This window comes from Artibeus jamaicensis, unplaced genomic scaffold (assembly GCF_021234435.1).
Source record: "Artibeus jamaicensis isolate MK-2021 breed Jamaican fruit bat unplaced genomic scaffold, CSHL_Jam_final scaffold_369, whole genome shotgun sequence".
In the NCBI taxonomy this organism is placed as follows: domain Eukaryota; kingdom Metazoa; phylum Chordata; class Mammalia; order Chiroptera; family Phyllostomidae; genus Artibeus; species Artibeus jamaicensis.
Genome location: NW_026522042.1, coordinates 44,656,231 through 44,672,606, shown reverse-complemented (window position 1 = coordinate 44,672,606; position 16,376 = coordinate 44,656,231). Strand labels below are relative to the sequence as shown.

The 16,376-nt window shown below is 50.8% G+C and overlaps 1 protein-coding gene across 3 annotated transcripts; it reads right to left on the bottom strand.

The window, feature by feature from the left end:
• Positions 1-6,097: 6,097 nt before the first annotated feature.
• On the bottom strand, positions 6,098-15,794 carry TMEM171 (transmembrane protein 171). 3 transcript variants are annotated; one of them, XM_037157045.2, is made up of 4 exons: positions 14,114-15,788; positions 12,389-13,094; positions 8,489-8,630; positions 6,098-6,373 (listed from the first exon to the last, which is right to left on the bottom strand). In XM_037157045.2, exons 2-4 carry the CDS (start codon positions 13,023-13,025, stop codon positions 6,175-6,177), a joined length of 978 nt encoding a protein of 325 aa, XP_037012940.2. In that variant the 5' UTR covers positions 13,026-13,094; positions 14,114-15,788; the 3' UTR covers positions 6,098-6,174. The 3 variants fall into 3 exon arrangements, with proteins under 3 accessions (XP_037012940.2, XP_037012941.2, XP_053513378.1); XM_037157046.2 differs by having other exon boundaries at positions 6,098-6,370; XM_053657403.1 differs by lacking the exon at positions 6,098-6,373 and adding an exon at positions 6,380-6,582 and having other exon boundaries at positions 14,114-15,794.
• Positions 15,795-16,376: the final 582 nt, after the last annotated feature.

The window sequence follows — 16,376 nt, the reverse complement described above, 5'->3', positions numbered from 1 at the left end:
TTATAAGTTATATAAGTGTCTAATCACTATGTTGTACGCCGGAAACAATTGTGTGTCAACTGTAATTGAAAAATAAAAAAATATTTAAAAAAGAAAATGAATTAATTACACTATATTAAATTAAAAAACAAAATTAACCTTAATATTGAATATAAATAGGAATACATGACTCTAGTTGTGTATCAAATCAGTAATATAAAAGCAACAAAAGACAAATTAACTAAATGACTTTCAACATACTACTCTAATTGTACCTTTGTGCTTCGTGAGACACATTTTAAAGATTTAGAAGAACTTCAAAAAATCTTTTACTTTACTCAATCATTTTATTAGTAGTAATATTAAATTGTAATTCAAAGAAAGGAAGAATTCCAAAGTCGGCAACCTACTATGAAAGAGGACGCCTTTATAGGAACTGGGCTGCAGTTCCCGCTCCTTTCCAGGGCCAAAGGACAGCCCAGGAATGGGCTGGGATGGGAGAACCGAGACTTGCCTACGGCTCGTGGGGCTGGGTGCTACGGTCCCTGCCCAGCGCACAGCCGTGAAGGACACAGGCCTTGTGGGGACATCAGGCTCTGCCAGGCTCTCCCTGTGGGACTTGTTACTTTACACAGAGTGGCAGGAGGATTCGGGGGCACAGCCGAGAAGCAGCTTGGCCGGGGCTCCTGTCAGGGCTGCGCCTTCACCCTGCCCTGCAGGCCCCTGGGGGAAACGCCAGCCTCACAGAAAGACAGAGCAGCAGAGCAGCTTCTAGCAACTTTCCTGCCTGAGGACCTTGAGGGAGGAGCAGAGTTGCACAGCCTAAGGAAGGAGATGGGGAGGCGGTTCCAGGCCTAAGGGCCTGAAGGAAGGCTGGAGCCCCTCAGAAAGCGTCTGGAGAGAGCTGGGAGACTTGACACACAGGGGAATGGCTATTTCCTATGTGGGCTTTGGGACACCAGGGTGACCCAGACTCTGAGGAAGAACTGAGCCCCAGCATGGCCTGGCCCAGGACCTTTCCATCATATTGGGTCCTGGCACCTCAATGTCATGGAAAAGACACAGTCCTCCTCCTTTGTGAAAATCCCTAATAAATAAGCCATTCGGCCCACCTGGTACCAGTAGGTTGGACTCACTTGCTAGTTCAAAGGCCTGTAAGCAAATATCCTGTGAGTGGTTCCGCACATGAGAGCAGTTGGGGCTCATCTACTCCCCAAAACGCATCCTGCCCAAGTTCTGGCTTCTTCAGACCCACGCAGCCTCCAGGAGAACACAGAATAGTTAAACCACTGCCCACCTCCCTCCCTCGTCAGATTGCTCTCTGCCACCCTCCCTCCTTGAAGAGGGAGGAGATGTAGTCACTCTGCACTCCCAACACTGGCCCCACCTCAGCTGGATGCTGTGGCACCTCCCGAGCAAGCTGAGCAAGGTGAAGGGCAGACAGTCATTCCAGCAGTCACATGCTTCGCCCAGCTGGAATCACCCCCACCATCCCCCCAAAGCATTCTTTATTAGGGAAAGCTGCATCTGAGTCCTCTGCTTTGTTCCTGTTGGGGTACTGGGTTGGTGGCAGCAGTCGTGATACTCAAGGAATCCCAGGTATGTAAGATCCCAGGAGGCTCGTGGCTTGCAGCTGACCGGCCATGCATGGTTCCCGGCCAACAGTCAGAGGACATTTCTCCCCTCAGGCCCACCCACCACCTTCCCAGTGCGCTTCCCGACCTCTCTCTCCTTTGGTGAAGCTCCTGCAGCAGAGGCTCAAGGACCCGGGTCTTCTGGGTCCAGAATGGCAGCTGGCAGAGCCCAGCCCACCACACTGATGGGGGAAGGCTCTCATCTGGGTTCGCCTGGAGCTGGGCGTCCCTGAAAGGAAGACGTTTTCCATTTTAACCCAGCTATGTTTTCCTCCACTCTGCGTAGTCTTGACAAAGGTCACTGATGACCCCAGTTGCAGACTTGCAGCAGTCTGGATGTCTTCCAACACAAAGAAGCAAAGACAAAACCATGCCTTCCTTAATTAAATGAGTTCAAGATGCTCCATTCAAGAAACATGGGAGGACTCCCCACAGGAGAGGAGAAAGGGCAGGTGACACAGCCCTTTGTTTCCGCGCCTGCCAGGGGCTCTCTTCTGAATCACCAACAGAGCTGCCTAGAAGGCTGGGACATGGAGACTGCACGAAGCCACCATCCTCGCTGGGGGCTGACTGTGAACCCGCATGTCTCACCTCAAGGACCCTTAGCACAGTCTGGGGTGTGTAGACAGGACTCTCCAGAAACCCTAGGAATTACAGGGAGCTCGTAACCCAGATAATCCAGCCCACGAGGTGACGTTGCCTCCGCAGTTTCCCTGTCATGCCACAGGCAGTGTTTCCCAGTTCCCCGCGTGGTCACCACCGGCACCCCGGCAATCTGGAGTCATTGGGCCAGTCTCGAATGGGACTTAGGAATTAACTTTTTCGAGTTAGCCTGGTCCTTATCATCTGGGACCCTCGACGGTCCCGCCTGTCTGCCCACCATCTCCCCTGCCCAGGTAAGGCCACCTTCCAAAGCCTATCTCCCCTCTCCCGGTCCATTCCTGTCCTGCAACCTGCCCTGGAGTGATGGCTCCGTTAGGGAAGATGCATCATGCAGGTGGCCTCTGTCGCCTGCACAGCAACCACATCAGAAGACCAAGGGTCACGTCACATAACGATGTCACAGAGGTCACCTTAATTCCTCCTGCCCCCTCCCCACCCCACTCCACCCTCTCAGAGGGGACTGGATGAACACATGCCTTCCCCCTCCACTCTCATTCTCTGAAACCCATTTCCCTTGGCCTGCAAATTGAAGAAATACCAAAAGGGCCTTACCTTGTCAGAAACTGCTTTTGTTTCAGTTGAATTGGTTGATTGGGTTAGTCCCTTAACTGACCCCAGAGGACGAAGAATTCACCAGCAGGGGTTCAGTGGCCCCACCCACCCTGTGTGGGTGGTCTTCCTTGAATTCACAGACTTCCTCTACTATTTTCTATCAAGTCACCACAGCTTCCAGCATCATAGAGGAAGATCTGGAGGAATATTTCTTATGCTTCTGATAATAATGTTCAAAGTAAAGCACGAGAAAACTCTCGACATTATTAGTCATTAGAGGAGTTGAAACAAAACCATGAGTTACCACGTTAAACTAGAGTGGATATAATAATTTTAAAAAGCAGAAACTTACAAGTATTGGTAAGGATGTGGAACAACTGGAACTCTTGTACTTTGCTGGTGGGGATATAAAAAGGTGCAACCTCTGGGAAGAGCAATGTTCTGTTCCTCAGAAATTCAAAGGAAAGTTAACATAGGATCCAGCAATTTCATTCCCAGGTATATTTCCAAAAGAATTGAAAACAGGTCTCCAACAAGTACTTGAACATGAATGTTCATAGCTGCATTATTCACAACCCAAATGGCGATCAACGCTCAAAAGAACGAACAAAACTACGGTGTTTACATATGATGGGTAGTGACTCAGCCCTGACACATGTCCCAGTGTGGCCGGATCTCAGACACACTGTGCTGCATGAGAGAAGGCGGACAAGAAGGTCATGTAGTACATGATGTCACTTCTCTGAAATGCCCCCAAAAGGTAAATCTATGGAAACAGAAAGCAAATTGGTGTTTGCCTGTTGGTGGGGAGTGGGGCCAGGGAGGAAGGGCGTGGGGCGTGGCTGCTTAAGGGAACAGGGTTTAATCTCGGAGCGATAGGAATGTTTTGGACATGGAGAAGGTGGTGGCTATACAACCTATGGATGCATTAAACGCCACTGAATTTTTCCCTTTGAAACGGTTAAATTTACGAGACAGGCACACCTTGTAGATATTGTGGGTCAGCGCCAGCCTCCCACACTAAAGGGAATATTGCCATAAGGGGAATCACACAAATTTTGGGGTTTTCCAACGCATATAAGATTCTGTTTACACTGTACTGCAGTCTACTAAGTGTGATAGCATCATGTCTAAAAGATGTACATACCTTAAAAAGTACTTTATTGCTAAAACATGCTAACCATCATCTGAGCCTGTTGATGAAATGGCTCTGATATAATTGTTTGATGAAGACTTACCACAAACCTTCACGTGTAAAATAACACATCTGTCAAGTGCAATAAAACAAGGTGTGCCTGCCTATGAATTTCACCTCAATTAAAACAAAATGTCAACACATATGAGGGAAAAAGAAAAGAAAAAGAAGCATCGGTAGCCAGGTGGGCTTTCAGATGCTGTCTTCCTTTGCCAGACGTTGGAGAGAAGGGGACGCATCCTCCCCGACTGAGCTGCCTGAGATTTGGGGCCTGCAGCTGCCTCTTCACACTCACAGACCCCACTCCCTGCCCTGGCTGCCGTCCCCACTTGGCTGAATCCCCAGGAGACTCATGGAAACAGAATAGTCTTCCCTAACCAGAAGGTCAAACTTATAACAGCTTACTCAGGTTTATTAGCATATAAAAGGAAAATACTTCATTACAGACCACAACTCAGAGCCATTAAAAGGCCTCTTGATTATATATGAGAACTCAGAAATGATTAAAACTAATTCTACCTAGAAGTTTCAGCTTACTCATTATAAACAAATAACAGCAGAAGGAAGTCGTGACCATCTACCCTCTGTTCTAATTTTAAAATGTGAATAATTAACTTTCCAGGGAAAAAAGCACAGAATTGTTAAGAGCAGTTTAATCCGATAAATGCCTGATGTAGAAAGAGGCGCGCGGCTGCGCAGACCGCCACCGGCCCCATTCGTGGCCGTGGCTCCCAGGACATCGATCTCGGCTCCAGCTCAACCCCTGGAGCAGGCTCTCCAGTGAGCTCCGCTTTCGGACACAATACTGATTTCAACGGGGATTATGGCTTGTGTAAAAGCCAAAAAATATTAACGTTTTTGCTACGTCAAATTTTGTTCCCCCAACTGCTAAATCATTACAGATTTCATCTTCTAAGAATCAGTTTCTCCCAGGTAGAACTGCTCATACTTAGGAATTGTTCCTTACAGTTTATATCTAGAATGAAATATTTATTACTGGACGCAAGTAAACAAAAGGTTTTGTTCAGCAATAGCCTTATGAGAACGAAGGTCAGTGGTCCAGACGATTCGGCACCGTCCATTGTCACACGGACGGCCACATCCTTCCCGGACTTCTCAGGGGAAGCTATTGAGCAAAGTGTCCCAGGAAACTTGTTCTCTAAAAGGGTCCCTTCACTACATGGAGGCTTGGGGTGGGGAGGGGCCAATACAATGGTGACTGCCCCAGTGTAAATTACTTAAGTGCCCTAAATATCTTCTTTCAAAAAAGGAGAGAGAGAGGAGGAGGAAGGAGAGAAAGAGAAAAGGAAAGAAGAGGAAGAAGAAATAAGAAATTAGGAGAGCAATCCAGAAGCAATTAACACTGGAAGCAGAAGGGACCCAGCTAAACATTACCAGCCCTTCTGGCTGCCTTCGCCAGCACAGCGTCCTGGAACGTGCACCTGGCTTTCAGACACCACTGACAGGGCTGCAAAACCCCGCCTCTCCGTTTATATGCATGTGACCTTGAATAAGTTCATTAGCTTGTCCCAGCCTTTTTTTTCTTCCTCCAATAGGAACGCTCCCACTGACTACCTGGAATCATAGGTCTGAGCGAGAGAAGGAGCATAAGCGTCCACCGGGCCGGGGTTGGTGGGGGGATGCCTGCCCTGGTGTCCAAAGTCCTAACACCTTAACCTGTATCAGGATTCGAATGAGTCACCCCAAGATGTGCCTCTGGGGTATGCAGATTAATTTGAGCTAAAAGCAGCCAAGACCCTACAAGAGAAAAGTCTGCCCCTCTCCCCCTTTAACTACCCAGAAGAACTTGAATTTGGGGCCTTGCCCGTAAGAAATTACAAGAGAGAACCTTTTCTTGTCTGCCTGCAGGGCAGGGCAAACCACTAATCACGGAACACCTGCTCTTCTCCTCCTCGTGCGGTGGTGACGCTCTGAAGCCCCCAGTGCCTCAGCCCGGCCTTAGCCCAGGAGGCCATGCACATCTCGCTTCACCTTTCCATCCCGGCCTCGCACGCATGTGAGTGTTCATCATGGGTGTTGATGCTGCACCAGGAAATCAGAACACAGCTCACGCAATTGTATTTTTTATTAAAAAACAAGTTAAATAAAATAGTGATCGGTTCTATATAAAACTGAAGGGGAGTCCATAGTTCACGGTGCAGGAGGTGGAGGAGGGGGAGACGAGGACGTGGCTGTAGCAGTTTCTTTTTCTTCGTATCTGGGAGGCAATTCAGATGAGAGATGCAGAGTGTGTGCGCTCTCGGAGGACAGGGGAGCCCCCGAAATAGTGTATATGGGCACGTGCTCCCTCGCAGGGGCCCCGCCTTGGCCCTCAGGGGTCGGGGTCCTGCTGAAGAGAGAGAGGACACGGGAAAAGGAAGAGAGGGAAAGAGTAACACACCTTAAGGAGAAGGTTCTTTTCAAATCTGCAAGGACATGAGGAGCAAGTTTTCCACATTCTACTATTTACAGATATGTTTCAATTCCTTGCTCCTTACTTTCCTTAGAGCCGATTGTAACATTAAGACAGTCTCACTCCTGTTGTCATGTCCTTTGTCGCTGAAAAGAAAGGGAGCACAAATGTAGAGGGGCCGTCCAAAGAGCATACACACACACAGAAGAGTCACCATTCTCTGCTACTTTGTCCCCTAAGGCAGCTAACAAAAGGCAGAGGACCTTATGCAAATAGAAATCAAATCATTAGGCCACAAACTTGAAGAAAGCAGGAAGGTGTGCTTCATTAACGGGGTGGGTGTCAGCCACAGGCCCGCCTGCATCGGAGTTCACAGGCCACTGTGTTCTAGCGGTGTGATCTCTAAGTCTCAGTCCCTCCCCTGTAGAATGGGGATAGCAGTGCACACCTCCCGAGACCAGGAGAGTTACATGAGGTCATGCAAGAGAAGCCAGACTCAGGCCCACAGAAGTCATCGAAGCAGTAGTAGGAGTAGTTTTTGTTTTATTTACTAAGGTTAATAGATGTTTCTTTTAGGGCTTAGAGAAGTTCATCATTGGAGAAAAGAGTAGAAGAAGTCACTAACAGAATTCTACAAATGTCCAAAACCTAAACTCCCCTTCTTCCGTGCAGGGCAGTTCCCACATCCATCGCTGGTGGGATGGCCAGCTCACCACCCCGTCTGAAGCACAGGAACACACGCCTGAGAAGGTGGGCGGCCGGCCAAGGCAGCACAGTCCCCAGCACGCTCTCTGTGCCCCTCAAGCCCTGCTTCTCACTGCGTTCAAAAAGGCACATGTCTCGGTGCCTGGAAAGTGGCCTGTCACCGAGTCCTGCTCATCCACTCACCCACCCTGTGAAATCTCCCAGCAATCCTTCCTTCACTTCCTGCATCCTGGTTTCCCATTCGAGAAGGTACCAGAGCCTTCACCAGCCCTGCTCCTCCCTGGCACTTCAGAAACTCCATCCCATCATGCCTGCCCCTGTGCATCCTCTGCAGGTCATCAACTCCCTGCCCTCCCGGTTTCAGCAACCTCTCCCCAGTTCCAACTGTCAGTCAAGGCCCAGCCTCTCCAGTCTACCTGGAGAAGCCACATCTCACTACTCCTCCATCACAAGCAGCTCCCCCTCTTCTCCCCACCTGCACCGAGCTTGGTCCCAGCTCCTCCTCAAGCAGTAGCATCCTCTGTCCCTGTCACTCACCCTTGACCTCGGCTCTTCCTCACTGTCCTGTCCATTCCAGGCTCCCTCCCACACACCACAGTTCTAGGCTCTTGTGACTTCAGGCCTGTCCTTGGACACAGCCTCCTCACCGGCTTGGCCCCGCCGGCCTTTGTCCACTGTGAACTGGGCTAACTAATCACTGCTCGTGGCCCACTGCACTGACTCCACAACCTGCAACTGCATCCCTCTGCCTCAAAGAAAAGGCACTTAGATGTTGCAGTTGCATCTGATCCGAGGTGCACCCCCTAGTTTGTGGGGTGGGGCTGTGCATCTTATACTTCCCTTCAATCAATCTGAGAAAGCTCTGAGGCCAGGGAACAACTTAATATTGAGGGGGAAAGGCAGTTTGGTCAGGTCAGGTGCAGGTGACTTTGGCCAGTCACTCAGGTGCCTCCCTTACAGGTCCCCTGGGGCCTCTGCACCTCCCCACAATCTAAAGCAGCAAGTGGGGGACCTCCAAGCCCTCACTCAGTGCTCGGGGTGGCTGATGGGTGGCTGAACATTCTGAGGGGCGCCCCTACTAGGAGTGCACAACAGAATGCCTGGAGAAGGCTTCACGTGAGCTGAGCACAACCACTTTGATAATGTGTAACTTGCGAGCTGGCCACAGTCTCCTGAAAGGCACTGTTAATGTTAAGGCAATGTTCTCTCATAATGTCAGCAAAAGAAGATATTCACACTCTGATGTTTATTCCTATACAACAGCCTTAAAGCTGATTTGTCCTAAATTTGGGCATAGGCCCAAAAAGGTTAAAATGCTACCCATGAACCTCAAATGGAAAGTCTTACCCATGGTTAAAGATACTGTAATAGGAAGGTGGACTTTCATTTGGAAGCGAACTGTTAGCCGTAGGACTTCGAGGTGCTGCAGGAGCTGAAGACTCAGGGAAGTAAGGTGGTGGAGGGGGCGGGAATATTATCACAGCATCGCCTAAGGAAACACAATATGTTGTTGAAGATCCATGAGTAATAAAAGCAAACAAATTAGCAAGAGCAAAATAAATCAATCACGTATTTGGCCCATCGATAGAAATGGTCAAAACACCAGTGCCAACTCCAGAATTAAAAGAGGGCTAACCAGACTGACAGGGACAGAGGTGGAAGTTTCCAGGGGCTGGGAGCAACGGGGTGGGCGCTGGTGCTTGCTGGGTGCCAAGCTTCTGCGTGGGCTGACGGGAAACTTCTGACGGTCGCCGGGGGTGACAGCCGCACAGCATTGGCAATGCACTTAATGCCACTGCACCCTTAAGGAGGGTCAGGGTGGTGAATTTTATGTTATGTGTGTTTTAACACAATTTTTATAAAACAGTCACCCTGTACTTCACTGCAAGTCTGAGTGATAGCGCTTCAATGAAGCGTTCCCTAACAATGTGCCTCGCTTGCCGTGTCCACAGTTTTAAAGCTTTTCTTGTGTTTAACTCACAATTTTCATTCATCGAAAGTTGACTGTTGGATAAAGCATCTTGTTGCTCAAATGCAGTTTCACCTCTGAACAAATGACAACCAGCTACCCTACAGACTAGCGTGGGTATTCCACAGCTGTGGTTTATGCTCTGTGGTCTTTTATCTACCAGCCTCACAAAACAAAGTTAAACTCAAACATCTTGTTTTTATCATTCCAGCTCACACACCTGTGTTTTGGGGGCGGAGACATTCGGGACCAGATGCAAGTGCTAATTTTGTGTTTCGATTCCAATACAAAATGCACCAGGTGAGCTGCTCAGAACATTCTAGCCCTGAGGCAAGCACCACTACATAGAGGTCTGAGGACAGCCTTTGGGAGTTGGTGGCACCAAATGACAACGCAGGAAACACGAAGGAGAAAAGAGCACTTCTCTGTGGGAAGGAGCTGGGTTTGCAGAGGCAGGAGTGGGGGGTCGGCAGATCTGATGCTTGCCTAGGCAGGTACAGGACTCCGTAAAGCTCCCAGGGTTCCATAGGCTGGGTACCAAGCCAGCACGGCCCCGACCAGGTTCCTTAACCCCTCCAGACCTCAGCTGCCACACCTGTAAATTGCAGGCCATAACTATACCTGCCTCAGAGGACAGGTAGGAGGATTGAATTCCTGTGCAGAGGGTGCCTTCTTGTCACTGCCCAGCAAGGGGCGCTTATTTGCATGTCCGAAGAAAGATCCCCAACTGGCAGTCATGGCCAGGGGTTCCACTCCGCCTCGGTGCCCAAAGCACTGCCCGGGAGGTAACTTAGCCCTGCAGAAAACCCATCACCTCCATCACTCCTCGCTGTTGGAGGTTTCCTTGCTAACCTAGACTTGATAAAACACAATGGTTGTCTCCTCATTTTTTTCAGAAGGTCTGGGTAGGTCAGAGGAAGCAAGGTGAAGTGCTCACTTTCAGTTACACACTGGAGAATGCAGGACTGGGGCATAAGCCTCTAAGGCAGTCAAGTGACCTATCAAATACAAACAAGGAAATGTTCAAAGTCATCAGCTGTTATCTCTGGGGCTTGTCCTTCCTGCACAGTCCGCTCCCAGCCCTCCCTCACCTTGCAATCTGCTTTCACCAGGAAAGATGTCCCATTGCGCACTGGGGTTTCCCTTCCCCAGGCCTGAAGGACTTGAGGTTCTCTGTACCTTCACAGCACAGACCCCTTGAGGGAGGACTATCTCCTACACCTGCCTGCGTACCCAGGGTCCAGCGCTGAGTGTGTCCACAATGCAGACATCGCTGGTGTATCTGCTGTGTAGTGGGAGAGACTTCCACCCTGGGAACAGCTGAATTCTGGGACTCGGGTCCAAGAACTGCCTCTTAGCACCCCAACTTCCCTCGTAAGGCAGAACTGGCCTTTGGGAGACAACATCCAGGACATTATCAATTGTGCCAAAAGTCAAAAACAATTTATAAAATTTTAACCCTTATCCTGTACTATCAAAAGAGAAAAACACGGAGCTAGGATGCCAGATTTTCACAGGTTTGAGGGGACTTAAAGGGTTAAGTGGCAAAGATTAAACTATGCAGTGCGGGGCCAACATTAGACCCAAGTGCCCAGGAGTCTCCCTGCCCCGGCACCAGCAGCCCTGCCCCCTGGCACCCCCTCCCATTCCAGCCGCCAGGACAGAGGCACCCGGAAACTCTCCTGATAGCAAGTCCAAAGGGCGCACCTCAAAATGCCCTCAGCGAAGTGGAAGACCACGCACCCCACGAGTGCCTTCACCTGGGCCCCACTTTGCTCCCCGGAAGGGCTCAGAATGGTCTCTTCTGGGTGAGCCCTTCTGTCATGTGACAACCCCCCGGAACACCTGGGGGGATGGAAACAGCAGGAACAGAAATACAGCTCAGTGAGCTGGGGAGGGTGCTGTGCAAGGGCCACCCCACCTGGCCTTAGGCGGGTTATTTGGTAACCCTGGGCCTCAGGGTTAAGAGTTTCTTCATGTCTAACTTGGAGGTACTAAAAGTACCTGCCTCAGTGGGTTGTTGTAGGCGTGAAGGAATTTCACACAATAGGCCCTTGAAGAGCACGTGTTAACAGCACTTAGATGGGTGTTTGGCACAAGAATAAATGTTATGCGTGTGTTAGCTATCATTAAGACATACCTAATACTTGTACTGTCCCCTGACACAAAGAAGCAAGCTGGGAGCACCAACCCTGGCTCCGCGCAAGGACTGTCCAAGGCCACCTGCCCTTCCTCCCTGAGTCCTGACCCTGCAGGGCCCGCAGCCCAGGGAAGCGCCCGCCGGTGCTGGCTCTGGTCACAGTCCTGACATGAGAATCATCTCACTTGCACCCTCCTTCTCTGTTTCCTCCATGCTTTCTGCTCTGGAATTCTCTGGCTGGCCTTTTAGATGTCAAGGCTGTGGCTTCAGAGCTTCATCCTTTCAAGAGTGGGAGACTGGGAAAAAAAGTAATTTGCAAAGATGAGTAGTGATGGGGTTTTTCCTTGATTGTGTGAAGCTGAGGCTAACACTACTGGTGCTGTTCTTTGGGGAGTTGACTCTGGGATAATCCATCTCTTCAGCAGGACCCAAGGGACCCGAAAGGAATTTCTGGGCATTCCATGGGGGAAAGAAGTGACAGATGTTGTCACACTTTGTTTTCACTTATGCTTCTGCTTCCAAACTTTGGTCTAATTCTGAAGTTACAGAAAATAAAGAACAATGAAGAGAACAGAAGGCCCCTCGGAACACAGAGGACCTGGAAGGCAGTGCTGGGAGAAATCTTAGAGGTGCAAAGCCCATTTTATAGACATGTAAACCAAGGCCACGAGAGCTTAAGGATTTACCCAAGGCAGTCAAGCAGCGACGGTTGGGGATGAGACCTCACATGCCCACCAAGGCAAAGTGCCACAGGTTTCTGTGTGAGAACAATGGGGGAAAGGAGATCACTTGGCAGGTCCCTAAGGTGACAGAGGACTCACAGATTATCTTTGAGGTTCTTCTCAGTTTCCTCTTGATTTGCTTTGTCACCTCAAAGTCACCACTTAGAGTCCCAAAGCTTTTGCTAAGTCATAACAAACTGCTGTAACAAAATGATGTGTACAAGGACTCCGCTGGGGCTTGCCTTTGCAGCAGCACCGTGTGTGTGCATGTGCGCGTGTGCGCACGTGTGTGAGTGCGTGAAAGGGGGAGATGGAGCCAGAGGCATTGAATCTAGGCCAGACCGAAGGGCAGCCCAGGGAAGCCTGGAGTGACAGCCACTGGGACGTGAGCGAGCACAGGAACGACAGCCACCCACCTACGGTGACCTGGACAGGCTCCGTGCTCTGGGTCTGTCTCTCTTCACTTTCGGAGGCGTGCTGCTCCTCACTCAAGTTGTTTCTCCTCTTAACATGGGCCACCACGAAGAAACACAATCCCATGAGCACGATCAAGGGCCCCAGGATCTGCAGGGACAGGAACCCACAGATCTGGGGCTCCTCATCAGCAGTGTCTGTGTCATTCATCGCCTCCTGTTCCCAGTCTGGGCCACAGCCAGGGACCCAGATGCCCAGTATGCTGATGAGCATGCCACTGGTCAAGAAGAGAAATCCAAAGATGAGGCACTGGGCAAACCGGCGGCTCTCTCCGCAGATGAAGGCTTGGTCAGGGTCTGCCTGGTGGCCTTGAAGGCGCCCCTCACGGAACTGACGCAGTGCCCGGGAGCGGGCCAGGATCACAGCTGCCAGCCCGACCATGGCACACGCAGGCCCGGCGACCTTCAGCACTACGCTGCAGTCCGGGAGGGGTTTGTACTGGCACGCCTGGAACCCGAAGATGGAGAGCAGGACCCCTACAAACAGCAGGATGGCACCAGAGACGAAAAGGAAGAAAATGAGCATGCTGACGTGCCTGTCTTGCTGGGCCCCACGGGGTTCGGCTGCTGCAGGAGACATGGCCAGAAGAGGCCCCTGCCCCAGGGAGGGGTGGGGTGTGCTCCTTTCCCTCCAGTGCTGTCCACAGCTCTGCAAATATAACCAAACTCCAAATCAAAGTGGGCACAGGCGTTCCTGACCCGCCCTGTCCTATTGCTGGCCATCAGAAGTCACACCAGGATGAAATCATAGGGAGTAGAATTCTATCCAGTGGACACACTGCAGGACAATGAATTGGCTTATGAGTCAGAAGGACTGGCATTCAGAAACCCCTGAAGACTTAATTTTATGAATATATTCAAGAAGAGGAAATGCAGTTACCACGTACCTAAGAGTACATCTAAAAAACAAAAACAAAACTCTTCATGGGGCTATAAATTACAGCACAGAGAATATATATGGTCAATAATACTGTCATAACTGTGTGTAGTCCCAGACTTACTGAGTGATCACTTTGTAAGTTACATACATGTCTAATCACTATGTTGTACATCTTAATATAATATTGAATGTCAACTATAATGAATTTTTAAAAATTTTTTAAAGATTTTATTTATTTATTTTTAGAGAGAGGGGAAGGGAGGGAGAAAGAGAGGGAGAGAAACACCAGTGTGTGGTTGCCTCCTGTGCACTGCCCACAACCTGGCCCACACCCAAGGAAGGTGCCCTGACTGGGAACTGAACCGGCAACCCTTTGGTTTGCAGGCCAGCAGTCAATCCATTAAGCCACACCAGCCAGGCTAATTTTTTTTTTTTTTTAGTAAATATTTTTTTAAACCATAGGACAAAAGTAACCGAATGTGGCTTTTCCTGTTCTAAGTCTTACAAAGTCACACTCCCAGACAAAAAAAGAAAACAATGGTGAGTGAGGGAAGAATCACAAGGATTATTTTTGATGTACAGATGCCCCACATTTCATCACAGCTGCTCTGAGCACTTCCATGTCAGTGAATTTTTGTTCAGTAACTAACTTTCCATTTCCTGTTTCAGACCCAAAGCAACTTTCCATTCTGTGCTTTATTCTAAGGCTACATGGACAGGAGAGCCAAGTTTCAATTGAACGGGAAGGCAGTTCAGGAACCCAGTGGGCTTAGCGGTTATTAACTTACTTCTGTCAAAATGTGATTCTTGAGTTCTCACGCAGGGGCTTCCTTGGCCTGGAATCTGGGCACCTGGATGCTGGGGCCTGGGGATGATGACCCAGGGGAGGGTGGCGGAGCCGGTGAGGCGGGTCCTTGTCTGCCTGGTGGACCAACAGCCTCTCACTTGCCCTCCTCCTTGGCTCCACCCACTTCCACAAAGAGGTTGAGGCTGTTAAAAACAAACAGGTGATAAAATCGACAGTTACAAAGCACTAAACGGCAATAGAACTTGACTTTGTAAGAAGAGTATGAGTGAAATCAAGTGAGAAAGCACCTTCACAAGATCACCCAAGCCCTGTTCTACACGGGTATCACATGTTAAATAAACCCGGAGCAGCTGTTTCCTAGTGGTCTGGTACACACAGACCGACTTCACTATCCAGTTACCTGTTTACTCTAACAGGCGGGTATTTTACCAGGACCCTTCAGGTTGGGGCATTCTTGAAGACACTCCTAGCGTGAAGACTGTCTTCAGTGCTCAAGGAAAGGAAACCTTTGAAATACCTTCTGCCCTTTGCATCCATGGTCACATGAAGGAGCTCAAGACAGAGGCCAGTGCCACCTTGACAAACCCAAACCGTGACCAAGCAGGGTCAGTTAGGGTAAGGAAAGCGAACAGCCTGTCTTACATGAGGAAGTGCTTTTCCAGGAAAAACTAAAGAACCAAAAGGAAGTTGAAGAAAAAAGGAAGTGTAGGAGGGAAATAAGTTTTTATTTTTAAACTTGGACAAAGCATATTTATGAAAATGAGTGCAGTCCTTTACAAAGATGTAAAGGACTTTACTAATATTTTTTAAAGTTTCTGAATCGTGTTATCCCTTTTGCTGGTTCTGCTATGAGGGTGATTCTCTGCTACAAAGCCCTGTCAGGAATTCACTGCGTTCCCGGGACCTTCGGTTTTGAAGTGAGTCGCAAGGCTTCGACCATCTCAAGGCCAATCCCCAAATACCAGTAAAGAAAACAGAAGCCCCAAACTGGATTTTAGCTTCTTTCCGTGGCCTAGTGGAGTAAGCACAGATGTTAATCCCTGAAGCAAAATAACGTGTGGGTCAGTCTGTCTGTCTATTCTCTCCATACGCGAACTCACAGCCAGACACGCAGCCATCTACACTAATAGAAAATTTAACCTTTTCCAAATACCAACTTAATTTCGCAGAGCCGAGCTCGCCCCCTCGCACCCCATCCCTTTTCCTAAGGGCATCTCCGATTCAGTAGCACCGAAGAACTTCCAAAGCTCTGGTGCGGCTGGGGGTCCAGGCAAAAAGGCGAACGTCTCTCCGGGAAACAGCTCCGTGGGTTTTAGGGAGCCCGGGGGCTGGGCGCGCGGCTCTCTCGGGCACAGGTTAGCGCGCGGGGCGCTGGCGCAGCTCCCGGCAACCTCGCCCGGGACGCGGCGAGGCTCGGGGTCCGGAGTCGCTTACCTGCGGCTTCGTCTAGCGAACGCGCTTCCCCGGAGCCCGCTGCGGGTTTGGGGTAGGCGCTCAGCGGGGCAGCGGGCAGCGGGCAGGTCGCCGATCCCCGCCGCACGCTCCCACCTGCGGAGGGCGGGCCGCCACGGTATTTACAGGAGGGGGCGGCGCCGGGAGGGCGCGGCGGCCGGGGACGGCGGGCAGGGCCGGGCAGGGCGGACTGGCGCGAGCCGGCCCTCACCGGGCGCGGCCCTTCGGCGGGGAAGCGCGCCCGGCAGAGGAGAGCGAGGCGCGGCTGCGCCGCCCAGGGCTGGGGGACCTGCGGCTTCCGAGCCCGCGACTGTGCGAGCGAAGAACCCGGGAATAAGTGAGCCCCGCGCCGCCCCCCAGGCCCGCAGCCCTAGGGGAGTCGGGCGGCGAGTTGGGGGTCTGCTGGCTGTCGGAACTGCGCGCTGCGCGGGCCGAGATCCGGGGCAGGAGCTGGTTTCTTTCGGGGCCAGGTTCCAGGGTTCGGGGGAGGGGGCCTGAGAAAGGGAAGCGGCTTTTGCCCCACCAGCGGGGCCGCCGCGTGGGGCTCCCGCGTCCCCGCGGCCACTCTCTCGGCCGCCCCGCGGCCTGGGGAGGGTCCATACAGTAGCCCTGTGCTCCTGCTGCCGTTCCTCAGACTTTGACTTGGGGTCACTGGAGCAAGTCCTTCCCTGAGAGTTCCCCGATGAAGGGGTTATAGAGATACCAGGTCACAGAAATTTGTGTGCCATTAGAATGTGAGACAAGGTTCTCCACATCCGAGCCGGTGAGACATGAGGAGGTCCTAGCTCCCA

What these genes read in the sequence shown, in the direction of transcription:
- TMEM171 (XM_037157045.2), bottom strand. Translation starts at nt 13,025, where the DNA reads ATGTCTCCTGCAGCAGCCGAACCCCGTGGGGCCCAGCAAGACAGGCAC. An exon ending in GCCTGTCCAGGTCACCGTAG is followed by an intron (nt 8,631 to 12,388) that starts GTGGGTGGCTGT and finishes GTGTTTCCTTAG; the next exon opens with GCGATGCTGTGATAATATTC. An exon ending in TACAGTATCTTTAACCATGG is followed by an intron (nt 6,374 to 8,488) that starts GTAAGACTTTCC and finishes CTCTCTCTTCAG; the next exon opens with CAGGACCCCGACCCCTGAGG.